The sequence below is a fragment of the Haliotis cracherodii genome, unplaced genomic scaffold (assembly GCF_022045235.1).
Source record: "Haliotis cracherodii isolate W230 unplaced genomic scaffold, xgHalCrac1.p SCAF_2, whole genome shotgun sequence".
Taxonomy (NCBI): Eukaryota; Metazoa; Mollusca; class Gastropoda; order Lepetellida; family Haliotidae; genus Haliotis; species Haliotis cracherodii.
Window position 1 is genome coordinate 23,315,246 of NW_027266275.1, and position 16,651 is coordinate 23,331,896.

At 43.0% G+C, this 16,651-nt stretch overlaps 1 protein-coding gene across 1 annotated transcript in view; it reads right to left on the reverse strand.

Moving 5' to 3' along the window:
• Nucleotides 1–6,167: 6,167 nt before the first annotated feature.
• LOC139467660 (protein CLEC16A-like) overlaps nucleotides 6,168–16,651 on the reverse strand; it is a 59,683-nt gene continuing 49,199 nt past the window's right edge. Inside the window, exons 21-23 of the mRNA XM_071249179.1 lie at nucleotides 16,237–16,348; nucleotides 14,883–15,162; nucleotides 6,168–13,964 (exon numbers count right to left, since the gene is read on the reverse strand). Of these exons, the coding sequence (XP_071105280.1) occupies nucleotides 12,850–13,964; nucleotides 14,883–15,162; nucleotides 16,237–16,348 (1,507 nt within the window). The 3' untranslated portion in view covers nucleotides 6,168–12,849. The remainder of the gene's footprint in view (nucleotides 13,965–14,882; nucleotides 15,163–16,236; nucleotides 16,349–16,651) is intronic.

Genomic DNA, 16,651 nt, shown 5'->3' on the forward strand with positions numbered 1-16,651 from the left:
TTAACGCAGCACGGTGTCAAAATTACCACACCGTATATCCGTGAGATCTAAGGCACTGTAATGTCGGTACTTGCAGCCATAAACTGGGTCAGAAATAACCTGGTTACACAACAATGAAATCGCGTCCCCAGCATTTGGTTTCTGAGCTCCCTGCAGATCAACCAAAGATCAACTTTCCAGGGTTCTTTTAACCAAGGCATTCAGCTCGTCTGACAAACCAAGACTGATAATCTGGATAATCTGGGATTCAAACCCATCTCCCATTTGATCGAGAGTAGACTTTGATCATGCAAGAGTAGACTTTGATCATGCAAGTGCAGACTTTGACCATGCAAGAGCAGACTCTGATCATGCAAGAGCAGACTTTGATCATGCAAAAGCAGACTCTGATCATGCAAGAGCAGACTTTGATCATGCAAGAGCAGACTTTGATCATGCAAGAGCAGACTTTGATCATGCAAGAGCTGACTTTGATCATGCAAGAAGCGTCGCACTTGTTTTCTTTCAAGGCGTTATCGGAAAGTGTTGAGCCTGGCATTTCCAGGTTGTTGTTATGCTTGCGCGTGACATATGTTCGTAGTGACCCGTGTGTGTTGATTCATCTCTACTGATTTAGCGTGCTTCAGTCCTATGACTGCTGATAATTGATTCGTCTTTGCGGTACCCTACTCCTTAGTAGTGATTTGGTTGGTTGGTTGTTAACGCCGCACTCAGCTGTATGACGGCGGTCTGTAAATAATCAAGTCTGGAACAGAGCATTCCAGTGATTGACATCATGAGCATCGGTCCACGTAATTGGGATCGATGACATGCATCAGCCAAGTCAGCGAGCCTGACCACCCGATCCTGTTAGTCGCCTCTTACGACAGGCATAGTCGCCTTTTACGACAAGCATGGGTTGCTGAAGACCTATTCAACCCCGGATCTTCACGGGTTTCCTCATTAGTGAATTGAACAAAACTGAGAATAGAGCAGTTATATATTTTGTTTATCCTAGATGGTCAATCAGTATAGAATATTGATGAACGGCTGCATACTGTTTGAATAGAGGCTGTCCTGTACTATATATCAAAATAAAACGTTGTGTGAAGGAATTTCAGCGTGGAATAGAAACGACCATCACTCTGGTCGACCCACCACCAGCATCACAAAAACACAACATCGATACCTCGCCAACAACGATAGACGTTCTCCGGGAGTTAGACAAGATCACAGACTTATTTTAAGTGTCAATAGAAACAATCCATCATAAACATCTATATCCGAGGGATGACTGGATAACAATCCATCATAAACATCTATACACGAGGGAGGAATGGATAACAATCCATCATAAACATCTATATATACGAGGGAGGACTGGATAACAATCCATCATAAACATCTATGTACGAGAGATGACTGGATAACAATCCATCATAAACATATATATACAAGGGAGGACTGGATAACAATCCATCATTAACATCTATATACGAGGGAGGACTGGATAACAATCCATCATAAACATCTATACACGAGGGAGGACTGGATAACAATCCATCATAAACATCTATACACGAGGGAGGACTGGATAACAATCCACCATACACATCTATATATGAGGGAGGACTGGATAACAACCCACCATAGACATCTATACACGAGGGAGGACTGGATAACAATCCATCATAAACATCTATACACGAGGGAGGACTGGATAACAATCTATCATAAACATCTGTATACGGGGGAGGACTGGATAACAATCTATCATAAACATCTGTATACGAGGATGGCTGGATAACAATCCAGCATTAACATCTATATACGAAGGAGGACTGGATAACAATCTATCATAAACATCTGTATACGAGGATGACTGGATAACAATCTATCATAAACATCTGTATACGAGGATGACTGGATAACAATCTATCATAAACATCTGTATACGAGGATGACTGGATAACAGTCTATCATAAACATCTGTATACGAGGGATAACTGGAATGTTCTGAGTCTTACAACGATAGAGTGATGGAGGTCCATACACATCTGCCAACGAGGCCGGACGACCCGGATCCCACAGGTGTAGAAAGGCTTTCTCCTGTTGGTGTGAAAGGTCCTCCACAGCCACCACGTGCCATAACTATTTTCATAATGCCTGCCAGACAGTTCTTTCAAGTTTGGAAATACTGGTGAATACGTAAATTTCCCAATGAGTTCAAAGCTGCATGTGCACAGGTGCATAGTCCTGGTAGAACAACACACCACACGAATGTTTAGCTTGGATGTTCTCAAGCATTTGCCAAAACAGATTATACAAAATATTGGCTATTAACGGTCAGGGCACCGTTCCACAAAGTGATCTTAGCGCTAAGTCGATCGTAACTCCCATTCAGAATGATTCTTTAACACTGTCTTACGACAATCGTAGCGCTATGATCGCTTTGTGGAACGGGGCCCTGGCCTTTAAGGAGGTAGTCCACCAGAAGGATTCACATTGGAACCCCAGAAATCCAAAACCATCACCTTGCCAGATGATGGTACAGACTTTGCCATCTGCGGAGGAAGAGACGTCGGATGCTTTGACTGTTGTTTAGTCTTCGGCTGATAGGTGTAAACCCACAACTCATCCATGGTTACAAATCGCTCAAGAATATCAGCTGGGTCTGTTTCACAATGACGTAAATTCTCACGAGATATGATGAACTTTGAATGTGTCAGAAGTCTTTGAACCGTTGTCATGCCCAGTTCATTCTTCAGAATGTTCTCAACTCTCCCATGAGAGATGCGGGTCACCACCTCAAATGACCTGCTAAACAGATATACTGAAACGCACCAAAGTTAAAAAAGTGAAATTGACGCTCAACCAAATTATATATGGTGTTGGCTGAGTACTACAATCACACTCAGATAACTTAGTTCCACATTAGTAATGACAAGTGTCATTGGAAAGTACACAATTTTAATTTAAAACATCAGGGGTCCAAAGACAAAGTCAGTACCGGGTATGACCGTCCCTGGTTGCAACGCATGCCACACAACGCCTTCTCCTGGACAGTATCAGTCTGGATAACATTGTGTGGTCCTACGCCACTTACGTTGCAGAGCAAGTGCGAGCTCCTACGCCACTTATGTTACAGAACAAGTGCGAGCTCCTACGCCACTTCCGTTACAGAACAAGTGCGAGCTCCTACGCCACTTCCGTTGCAGGACAAGTGCGAGCTCCTACGCCACTTACGTTGAGGGACAAGTGCGAGCTCCTACGCCACTTACGTTACAGGACAAGTGCGAGCTTCTACGCCACTCACGTTGCAGGACAAGTGCGAGCTCCTACGCCACTTACGTTGAGGGACAAGTGCGAGCTCCTACGCCACTCACGTTGCAGGACAAGTGCGAGGTTCTATGCCACTTACGTTACAGGACAAGTGCGAGCTCCTACGCCACTTCCGTTGCAGGACAAGTGCGATCTCCTACGCCACTTACGTTGAGGGACAAGTGCGAGCTCCTGCGCCACTTACGTTACAAGACAAGTGCGAGCTTCTACGCCACTTACGTTACAGGACAAGTGCGAGCTTCTACGCCACTTACGTTGCAGGACAAGTGCGAGCTTCTACGCCACTTACGTTACAGGACAAGTGCGAGCTTCTACGCCACTTACGTTGCAGGACAAGTGCGAGCTCCTACGCCACTTACGTTACAGGACAAGTGCGAGCTTCTACGCCACTTACGTTGCAGGACAAGTGCGAGCTCCTACGCCACTGACGTTACAGGACAAGTGCGAGCTTCTACGCCACTTACGTTGCAGGACAAGTGCGAGCTTCTACACCACTTACGTTACAGGACAAGTGCGAGCTCCTACGCCACTTACGTTGCAGGACAAGTGCGAGCTTCTACACCACTCACGTTGCAGGACAAGAGCGAGCTTCTACGCCACTTACGTTGCAGGACAAGTGCGAGCTCCTACGCCACTGACGTTACAGGACAAGTGCGAGCTTCTACGCCACTTACGTTGCAGGACAAGTGCGAGCTTCTACACCACTTACGTTACAGGACAAGTGCGAGCTCCTACGCCACTTACGTTGCAGGACAAGTGCGAGCTTCTACACCACTCACGTTGCAGGACAAGAGCGAGCTTCTACGCCACTTACGTTACAGGACAAGTGCGAGCTTCTACACCACTCACGTTGCAGGACAAGAGCGAGCTTCTACGCCACTCACGTTGCAAGACGAGTGCGAGCTTCTACACCACTTACGTTGCGAGACAAGTGTGAGCTCTCTAACTTTGGCGATTTGAGGTTGACGTGCAATGCACTGTCCCAGGTAGACCCACAAGTGCTCCATGGGCGATAGGTCGGGAGATACTGAAGGCCATGGTATAACAGGTGCGTTATTCTGTGCCAGGAAGTCTAGAGAAGCACGTGCTGCGTGTGCTCCGCCGTCCCTGTGGTAAACTGCATTAACACGACCTATGCATACATGGAGCTGCGTTATGTGCCGAAAACTTATATCGCGTCAAACCATCACACTTCCGCTGGCCCTTCGTTCATCATTCACGTTCCTGTTCCAAGTGTCAATCTCGGCATTGCATCCCCAGTGCTATTCAAAGGCTACAGCGATTATGCGGGTAGCCTTTGAATGCCATCCCTTTATACATGCTTTGCCGTTGTTTTTGAGTACTGTTCTCTTTTGCCTTTTGGCGACAACAGTTTTGGAGCGTCCTTATGTCCTAACATGGGGAATTTTTGTTTTTCTTTGCCAACTATCATGATATTTTCGAGGATTCATGTTGGTGCGTTTTCAAGCGGCTCAGTATATAGTCGGAACCCGGAATATTTTCATTTTTGCTGGCGAAAGCTGACCTGCATCCATCACTATGGTCTCGAGAGCATCCACGGAGGGAAACGCTTCCAAAAACATAACATTAATAGCTACCAGATCCACAAAGAAAATTATGGCCTGCTTCATTTAGGTCATCAAAAGGCATAATATTACACATCGATTATGGATCTCTACTTCTTTATTATGAGGAACCCAACATTTCGGAGTATATGCTTACTCATTTACTCCAAACTGTTGTGTCCCTCATAATAAAGAAGTTGACATTCATAAATTCTCTTCATTCTGTCAAGGTTTAATTTCAGTTTAAGACATCACAACACATCCACACAGCTTAATTACCAAGTCATATCATCTGCACACCAAGGTTGAGATTACGGAGTCATTAAGTTAACAAGCTCTTCAATACTTCAGATTGTTGTGTGATATCGCTAACATAATATGTATCCAGGGACTGTCCTTGTTCTCAAACATGTTCCACATACAGAGAAACCATAACAAGGCCAAACTGGATCACACATCTGATGATACATAATGATGTCTCCTTATGCACATAGACATGTGGTATAACTATTAGCATTTTGACATCCTGTGCGGCAGATGCTCTGTCGTAGTCATTTTCCAGGAATGTCTAGTGCTCGATGCTTGTTATCTATGTCACACATTAGCTTATCAACACACATTCCTCTCTTCCTGCTTTTTACAAATGAAGAATATGCACACAGGACTGGTCTCAGCTGTCATTAAAAAAAACAGTTTAATGAAATTTATGTTTTGTTCTTTCTTTTGTTTCATGTGTCCCTCTTGGGCTACCTGTGATGACCCGGGGTTGAATAGGTCTTCAGCAACACATGCTTGCAGTAAAAGGCCACTATGCTTGTCGTAAGAGGCGACTAACAGGATCCGGTGGTCAGACTCGCTGACTTGGTTGATGCATGTCATCGATCCCAATTTTGTGGATTGATGCTCATGATATCAATCACTGGATTGTCTGGTCCAGACTCAATTATTTACAGACCACTGCATATAGAGGGAATATTGCTAAGTGCGGTGTTAAACAATAAACCAACCAACAAACCAACCCTCTTGGGGCTTCAGCAAACAGTGATAGTTGTACTCAATGGCCACTTAATGGTTCAGGACACTTAGTTAATTGTGTCAACATAGCCGGGCATGGGACATCAATCACTGGCTCGATTAGGCTAGACTTGATTATTTACAGGCTGCCATCTTACAGTTGGAACGCTGGGTGCAGCATTAAACAACAAACAAACTTCATAAATGTCCTTAATGTTTGAAGGCACTTAAATGACAACGAAAATCATGAAAAATATTATCCTTTAATTGATTCTTTTCACTTCATGTTTTGTTCCTACAAAGCATATGTACTACTTCTGGCATATGTAACATAGTGCCATTTTGTGAATACATGTACCAACAGCACATATATATATATATACTCAATCACATACATCTTTCAACATGTGCATGGCCCAAGGTTCACTATACAATACACCAGGTTGGAGCCTTTGATAACAAAACAGTGCCATTGTGCAGTATGACTTTGAGGCAGTGCCATTGTACAGTGTTTTTAAAGCAGGCAGGAGACTATCAAGATGCAACACCATCAAAAGGAGTGTTTGAAGCAGGCTCGGACAAGAGACATACCAGGACATAGATTCAATGTAGGGTGTGTCCTTGAGGCAGAGATATGTAAACAGGGAAAGAAATTAACCTAGATAGTCTACAAGTCCAAATAGTGATAACAAATAGAAACATCCCCAAAATATTCGAAATTCTACCAGCCCTTAGGATACCTTTAACATTAGTGAAAATGGCTCAAGCAAGCACTAATACCAGGATAGAGAGATGCCAAGGAAATGTACAGTTTGATTTTTAAAAGTCTTGGCAAGGAAAGGAGGAAAGGAAAGATACAAGGCAATCTACAGTTTGTGCTGGAACAAGGCAGATAGGGCAGATAACACTGATGTTCTGACACACTGACAGAACTACTGGGCAACAGAGGAATGACGTCTCCCCAAACCTTGTGTCACACAGGCATGGTGGTGTGAGTGAGTGATCGAGTGAGTGAGTATGGTTTTACGCAGCTTTAAGCAATATTCCAGCAATATCACGGCAAGGGACACCAGAAATGGGCTTCTCACATTGTACCCATGTCGGGAATCGAACCAGGGTCTTCGGCGTGACGAGCGAACACGACCGCCCCCTTGTTGGTGTGACCATTGTGAGTATGGCCATTTCAACATGGATAACATTACAAACGAATGTGAAGTCAGTAACACTCGAAACTCACATAAAAGTCACCCTATTTGTTCTCTACCACCCATCTGTCAACTTATCCACACCATTCTCCTTAACATCATACATTACACATTCTAAAGGAATTTAATGTCAAATGTGAAAAGTATGTCAGTATAGAAATATGAATACACTTTGAAGAGTATCTTGACAATTACATGCTCTATAAATTATATGCTACCATGGCCATGACAGAGTAACCATAGTCAAATGAAAACATCAGGTGATCCTTAACTTCTTTTGAGTTGTATATATGAAGAAAGTGGCAGTATATATCACCACACATGTAAAGACCAGACCATGGCAGACAGTAGGGGTAAAACAATACATCGGTGCACCGGAGCATCGTGAGTTTTTGTGTGATGATACGATACACAATACATGTTTTTTCTGTATCGATACAAGATGATACATTTGCTAAAAGAATTTACGTACAACTCACATAATGACAACCAGCATTTTGTCAGACAAATATCACCAAAGAGTTGTAATTAGTGTTTCAAGTTCACAACTAAAAATGGACACTACGAACGTGTGTAGACCTACAGCTAGTGTTACCTTTTGAACCTGCCCTGAAATATTTCTAGTTTCCATGTGACTTGACGTCACGATACGTATCGTATTGTATCGTGACTTATTTATTGTGATATGCATTGTATCGTCATCTTGCTGTATCATTTCACCCCTAGAAGACAGTAGGCTGATAACAATTCTTGATTCTCAGCCACTCTTCTCCCAAAACACTCACCCTGTTCTGTTTTATCCACGGCTTTTCCACTACAAAAAATAGCTTTTCACAATCTTCCATGCTCATTTGTCAAAAGCCACTGTCTGAGAACCAACAAATCGTTTTGTCTAGCCATATATACAAATGTATGAGAAACGTAGGCGTATAAGTTAAGGTACTATATACAATATGTACAGACTACATACACACATGCATAATATTCTTTGCTAGCAAAATCTGTCTAAGACACATGTTGTTGTTGCAACAAAAACAGAGCATTAACATCTAAAAATATCACAGGTCCTAATAATTCAATTTAAAACTTTCTTTGTTCTGATACACCCTTTATACAGCAGTCTATAAAATATATGCTACAATCTAAAATACAAACTTCAAAAGACAATCTGACTTGTTTCACGTATGCTTTGGTCTGTTATACACAAAAAACTGACAGCGAGATCTGCACACTTTGTGACATGTACACAAATTCTAAAAGTACAGAGAAACATTGCATAAATATCAGATTGCATATGGCAATCAGAGGAAATATATTTCAATGGTAAAAGCACAATTTAGCCATCAATTCAAAACTTTAGCTAATGTTAAGAATACATCAAGCATCTCTGGAATAGCAGGCTACAAGACGAAGCATGTACAAGGATGCTACATACATATTAACACACCAACAAAACCAGTCATACAACAACTGAAGCCAGTGTGGAGAACATGAATTCATTATTAACTAACAGTTTTATTTCACTTCTCAGTTTAAGAATGAGATGTATAGAATCTATGATTGTTGTTCAAATTAAAGTGAGTGAGTGGGTATGGTTTTCTGCCGCTTTTAGTAACATTCCAGGAATATCACGGCGGGGGACACCAGAAATGGGCTTCACACATTGTACCCATGTGTGGAATCGAACTGTGCGTTCAGTGTGATGAGCTAACCCTTCAATCATGGATGGCATTGCTACTACTGTGACCCTACTTCAGTATGACCCTCTGTGTAGTTGAGAGAGAACAGCCAGACATTACAATCTGTTATTGGAGATTGTGACACAAAGTAGCCGTCAGAAGGCATAGATTTTGTTTGATTGTTGTTTAACGCTGCACTCAGCAATATTCCAGCTATATGACAGTGGTCTGTAAATAATCGAGTCTGGACCAGACAATCCAGTGATTGACATTATGAGCATCGATCCACGCAATTAGGATACGATGACATGCATCAACCAAGTCAGCGAGTCTGACCACCCGATCCCGTTAGTTGCCTCTTACGGCAAGCATGGGTTGCTGAAGACCTATTCTACATCTTGCTTTCGATAACTTATTTCCTAAACAAAATATAAATCATAAACCTTTATGGGAAATACATTTTGTATGGGGCCTAATTTCCAGCATCCCGTGACACATAGATATTCCATTTGTAAAAGATTAGATCAATATTCATAGAAGTTTTTATTATGCATGGTTGGCTTTGTATAATACATTCCGTTCAACCATTTCAAATTCAAATAAAAATAAATAGATTGCATGTGATTCCAGGGCATCTGACTGGATAATCAAGGCATATTATTTGCATTTATGTTTTCATAATCTGAAAAAGAAAATTAGGCCACTACCAACGGACTACTGTTTCCTGATTGACTGATAAAAGAGTGGGTGGGGCTCGTGTTGCATTAATGTACTGAACAATGAAACTGATTTTGCACTGTTGTCTACAGTTTAATAACAATTGTGAAGCTATTATTGTTGACATATATATTAATAAGAATTGAACTCAAAGTTTTTGTATTCATGGAGTTATAAATATAAAATCAGCCTTCACACCCGTTTTTACCTTTAAAAAAATTAAGTTAATTCTTAATTATATACTTTTTTAGAAAGAACATTCTCTAAACTGAACGATTACCATGAAGACCCTATTTCACATCCTACTGCAACCTAGTCATCACCATCATCCTAGTTTGTATCCTTACAGTAATCAACAAGAGCTCCTACCACATGATACATCCATAATTAACAACAGGTGACCATCCATATACATGTATTTTGATTGTTACAATGAATCGACTGTATATGCACCATGATATCCAATCAGTAAACTTTCTTCAAATCAGTCGCCATGATCTTAACTCACTGCACATGTGACACAAAACATTAGACCGACTTCTGTAGAAGCCACACTGTACATAAAAGCCAGCAGTCCGAAAAATATAATTGGCCATTAAAGACTACAGGTAATTGAGAACAATAAGCAAGGGCTGATCCAGGGAGTGGTCCAAAATATAAAAATCCTCTCTCAGACAACTTTATTGCCTACAACATACATTTGCTTTTCAAAATGGTGGTCCGTAGTCCCTGGACAGCCCCTCTGAATCCGCCTACTAAAAGAAATGAAACTAACATTTTTAGTTAAACTGACTATTGTGTATCGTGTGTGCTGCACCACATGGTGTCCTAACATTCAGTGTAAGGGGAGCATGGCGCAGACACACTTGGATGCTTTTAATTTTCTACATTTCAAGCTTGATAAGGCTTCACCACATCCCCTCTATGCATTACTTCAGGATTAGATCATCATATGTGTAGCCTAGACTATTTCTCATTGAAAGTTATTTTGGGTGTGAATGCTTTGGTTCAATGTTCTTTCTCAAATATCTCAAGAATCTCTAATTACATTAAATAGTAATCCATTCATCTTATCTAAACTTATTCTTTTTCTTCTTCTAAAGGCCTATTTATTCTTCTTTTACTCAGAAAAAAACATACATGTCAAATGGTACATGTCAAATGGTACATGTCAAATCACCTAAAGTCAACTGCATTTTGTAAATTCTGCAAGAAATCTTTAACAAACAACAATACAAACAGAATATTTGGAAAACAGACAAACCCAGTGACATAAGATAATAGCATGATATATACAATAACATTGATCTGGGATGAAACTCCTGTCAAATTATAAACATGAAGTCTAGACAAAAAAACTCAGATACAGCAAAGCATCAGCCATAAGGAACCAAGTTCCCAGCTTCACTGACAGGCAAGATACATCAATCATTATTCACCCAATTCAAAGGTTCTTCGGCGTTCATGGGCGTTGACTGCTTATAATCATGACATGCATTCATGAGATGCATTTTTTGGGAAATACAATCTGGGAGTTGACAAGTCATCAGGAAAAGTGTCCATTCATGTGACTTACTTACGCAATATGAATCAATATGTACACAGGTATCATATAGCCAACAGGTTATCTCGTGCAGTGTTTGTTCTTCGTCTTCCCCAGGGAAGAACACAGGGTATGTGCTGTATCAGAGTCAAAGTTGCCCAGGAAATACGTAACTCATAACAGGGTATGTGCTGTATCAGGGTCAAAGTTGCCCTGGAAATATGTAACTCATAATAGGGGTATGTGCTGTATGGGTTGCACAGTTGCCCAGGAAATATGTAACTCATAACTGGGGTATGTGCTTTATGGGGTGCACAGTTGCCCAGGAAATATGTAACTCATAACAGGGGCATGTGCTGTATGGGGTGCACAGTTGCCCAGGAAATATGTAACTCATAACAGGAGTATGTGCTGTATGGGGTGCACAGTTGCCCAGGAAATATGTAACTCATAACAGGGGTATGTGCTGTATGGGGTGCACAGTTGCCCAGGAAATATGTAACTCATAACTGGGGTATGTGCTGTATGGGGTGCACAGTTGTCCCGAAATACGTAACTCATAACAGGAGTATGTGCTTTATGGGGAGCACAGTTGTCCCGAAATACGTAACTCATAACAGGAGTATGTGCTTTATGGGGAGCACAGTTGTCCCGAAATATGTAACTCATAACAGGGGTATGTGGTGTATCGTGGAGCACAGTTGTCCCGAAATACACAACTAATAACAACTGTACAATTTGACACTTAAAACGATTTCCTCAGTTAATTTGTGAAGTGAGTGAGTGAGTATGGTTTTACGCTGCTTTTAGCAATATTCTAGCAATATCACGGCGGGGACACCAGAAATGGGCTTCACACATTGTACCCATGTTGGGAATCGAACCGGGGTCTTCGGCGTGACGAGTGAACGCTTTAACCACTAGGCTACCCAAACGCCCCTAATTTGTGAAGATGCTGAGCCTTTTCACTTCAATGTGTGTAAGTCCTTATGCTGTCACCGGACAAATTGTATTCCTGAATATACTATTTTGAAAGACTATTTAGAAAGACTATAGTATACTATATAGACTATACTATATAGACTATAGTATACCCCCCTCTTTAGAACAGTGCACCCCCACTTCATAATGGTACTTTCTTGAAGGAGAAAGGCTATAGTGCACCCCCACTTCAAAATGGTACTTTCTTGAAGAAAAAAGGCTTCAGAACACCCCAAAGACAAAGAAAGGCTCAAGTACAACCATAGAAGAAGGAAGGCTTTTATACATCCCAAGCTCCTTGCAGCGATAGCCCGTTCCCGGAGCTCTGTATACTATCGCTGCCACCAGTCAAAACTCCCCACTGATAGGTGGCCCCAACCATGCTTGGAGTTGAACTCGCAACCGAATGACCGTGACAACTGTTGTGACGCAGAATACACTTATCCCTGCTAAATTACTTTGTTTGTTTGTCAATTTGAATTTTTATTTCATTAAAACTACCATGTTATTGATATAGTAGTTAGTCTGCAATCTCGAACCAATCTGATTATACAAACAACAAAGTAAATTCATCTGGAAAACATGGTCAGTCATAAACCTTTTCAAAATTCATTATGATGGCATTCCCAAAGACATAAACAAAAGTATGAACATTCCTACATTTGGGGTTAGAGGCCAAATTTCAAGATTCTTGTAATGGCCGTGCCCACACTGGTGGCAGAGATGTTACAGAGAGTGTAACGAAGGTGTCACGCGCTGGGAAGGAGCTTGGGTACATCCCTAGTAGAAAGGCTTCAGTACAGTACGACCTGCACATGGTCCAGTCAGCCAGACTCATCTTCTGGTTCTACAGTCTGTTCTCCAGAGTAGCTGTAGTGTTCTGACACCATCTGAGCCAGTTTAGCCAGCTGCTCTGATGTTGAGGCAGTCCTAGGCCTCGACAGTGCCATGGTAGTCGAGGCTTCACTCTGGATACCCGAGTCACTCACACTGACGCTGCTGTCTCCATTAGAGTCTGATGAGAAGTTGGAGTCACATGACCGAGTGTCTTGAGGCAGAGCTTCATCATTTGAGTCTGCCTTCACAGTGTCTTTGTCACTGCTTGAGCTCATCTCTACAACGTTGTGGATAGTTTGTTGGTCTGCGGGTGGAACAAGTATTGGCGAATCCACAGCTGCCATGCTCACCATGTCTGCCATTCCTTGCTGAGGAAGAAGGGAGAGAGTTGGTGCCTCTGCCGGCCTCAGAGACTTTGGGGACTGTCCTGAGTGACTACGTGAACGGTCATATGCCTCAGGGCTGTCATCTGATGATGATCCACTCCTTGGTCGGGAGGGAGAGGCAGATACAGGAATGGGGTTACTCTTGCTGTGAGGACTAGCAGTGACAATAGTTAAACTTGTCTGTTTCACTTTGGCTTTAAATGTCTGTGGGCCAGAAAGTCTCCGACTTTCCTTTTTCACTGATACAGATACTTCTTTGGCCCTGCGGGGACTGTGGCTGTGGCTTCTATGTCGGTCATGTTTGTTATGGTCCAAGCGCAATGATTTGGCCCGGCTGTCGAGGGATCCACTCCTGTGCTTGCTCTTCACAGACAGATCCTCCATGGGAATCTCCTGCACCTGGGGGTTGATTTTGGGCCCGGATAAGGATCTCTGTGTGGTCTTACCAGTGCTGGGTCTGCGCCCACTCTCCTGGTTGAGAGACTGGAAGGCTGTGGCCGAGGTGGCCTCCTCTGCTTCTTCCACCTCATCTCGACTGGACATTCGGTTTTTGGCAGGTACACTTGGCAGGGGGCTTTGTTTGCCACCGCGGATCTTCTTCTGCTCACCAGCTGCTGATGGCCGCTGTTTTGGTCGAGCACCCTGGCTGCCTCCTGAGAGGACTTTGGCTTTGGTTTGTTCACCCTCCTTGACTGCTCTACCTGGGTGACTTCGACCTGCAACACATTTGTTTGAAATGTCAAAAAAATAAGAAGGTTTGTTTGGCCATCAATACTTCAAGCGCTAAATCACACAACGTGTTGCCACACAGCCAAGTAGTGATTACAATAAATCCATAACACCTATTCAGATGTCAATAAAGAGGGTTTCTGACATTTAGCTAGTGGGCAGGCAGTTATATATACACTGGCTAAATCTCAAACGTCTTATTCCAAGTAAACCTGTTATTTGCGACAGCTCAACAATGCTTGTCTCAACAACGAGTAAACCCATCACAAGACAAAATAGTGTGTGAGCGAGTTCGGTTTTACACTGCTTTTAGCAATATTTACCTAATCATAGCGGAGTAGACCAGAAATGGCCTTCATACATTGTACTGAACCCGGGCCTTCAGCATGATGTGCGAACACTTTAACCACTAGGCTACCCCACCGCCCCTACAACACTTAATAACAATAGACAGGGAGTGTAGACATGTGGTGTAGCAAGGCAGAACTGGATTGTAAATGGTGAGCGCAGCAACCAAGTCCACCGCCACATCCTGCCAACTGATTATGTCAGGGTGAGGTCATGGTGCATGAAGTGAAGTGTGCACCTCTGAATCCTACCCATGAAGATTCCGGGGTAGAATAGGTCTTCAGCAACCCATACTTGCCATAAAAGGCGACTATGCTTGTCGTAAAAGGCGACTAATGGGATCGGGTGGTCAGGCTCGCTGACTTGGTTGATTCATGTCATCCATTCCAATTGCGTGGATCAATGCTCATGCTGTCAATCACTGGATTGTCTGGTCCAGACTCGATTATTTACAGACTGCCGTCAAATAGCTGGAATATAGCCGAGTGCGGTGTTAAACAACAAACCAACCAACCTCTGAATCCAGGAAGTGTTTGTGTACCTACAACCATGATTACCTGGAATAGGTCCGGATCTGGTGAAGCTGCCCGGGGAGGCGGACCGGACTGCTTGACCAGTGATGTCGAGGAGGAGCTCAATGGTCTGCATCTTCTGCTGTCTTGCCTTGAGACGACCCTTGATGAGGCGCTGCTTTGCTGCCATGCATCGGATGTGGTCATCGAAGATGAACCTGGCTGACAGGAGGGGAAGAGAACGGGCGTGGATGGATGACGATGGTTTGTGGACCACCACATGGAGTGACCGACTGTCATCCTTGTCACCTGTCACCTCTATGTCCTGGAACACAGCATGGAATATTTAGTATTTACTCTTATAAATCATTATAATGATGAACATTTCTGATGTCAGGTTAGGAGAGTCCTTGAAAAAGAAAAAAATTCTGATTTTTCTCTTTTCTACACAAGCAAATGCAAGAATTACACCACTGAGCATCCAAATCAACAGTGTATACCAAAACACCACATAAAGAAGAGCAAATGCACATGATTTTTTACATTTTTTAGACCACGTCCCCATGTCCTCATGATGCAGCCTACAGTTGCACACCACGTGACCAATCTGCAGGAATGCCACAAATCTCACAATGCCCCTATCATGATGCAGCCTACAGTTGCACACCACGTGACCCACCTGTAGGAATGCCACAAATCTCACAATGCCCCTATCATGATACAGCCTACAGTTGCACACCACGTGACCCACCTGTAGGAATGCCACAAATCTCACAATGTCCCTATCCTGATGCAGCCTACAGTTGCACACCACGTGACCAACCTGTAGGAATGCCACAAATCTCACAATGTCCCTATCCTGATGCAGCCTACAGTTGCACACCATGTGAGCCACCTTTAGGAATGCCACAAATCTCACAATGTCCCTATCCTGATGCAGCCTACAGTTGCACACCACGTGACCCACCTGTAGGAATGCCACAAATCTCACAATGTCCCTATCATGATGCAGCCTACAGTTGCACACCACGTGACCCACCTGTAGGAATGCCACAAATCTCACAATGTCCCTATCATGATGCAGCCTACAGTTGCACACCACGTGACCCACCTGTAGGAATGCCACAAATCTCACAATGCCCCTATCATGATGCAGCCTACAGTTGCACACCACGTGACCCACCTGTAGGAATGCCACAAATCTAACAATGCCCCTATCATGATGCAGCCTACAGTTGCACACCACGTGACCCACCTGCAGGAACGCCACAAATCTCACAATGTCCCTATCATGATGCAGCCTACAGTTGCACACCACGTGACCCACCTGTAGGAATGCCACAAATCTCACAATGTCCCTATCATGATGCAGCCCACAGTTGCACACCACGTGACCCACCTGTAGGAATGCCACAAATCTCACAATGCCCCAGCCCAGACGCTTGTTGTCAGGTTCCACCAGGATCAGCTGTAGCGGGTCAATCACCAAGAACCGACGCTCTTGTTTCCGACTGAAACATTCAACATATCACTGTTGTCATGCAATAACACTGACGATGTATTCAACCCCATTCAAAAGGGTGCAAAGGGAGTTTCCTCTATTTAGTGTTAAACATCTCAAAACACTATTGTAAGTGTATGATCAATGAAAATGTTATTCAAAACTTCCACAAACTTTAACATACTGCCGAGTATAAAATGACAATTTATTGTTTGGGTAAAACTTGAAAAACAACAAGGTCCTCAGTCACACTGGGTGTTCTGCACTGCATTCCGAGGTGAACTTTGCACAGGACAAAACACAAGTAGGAATG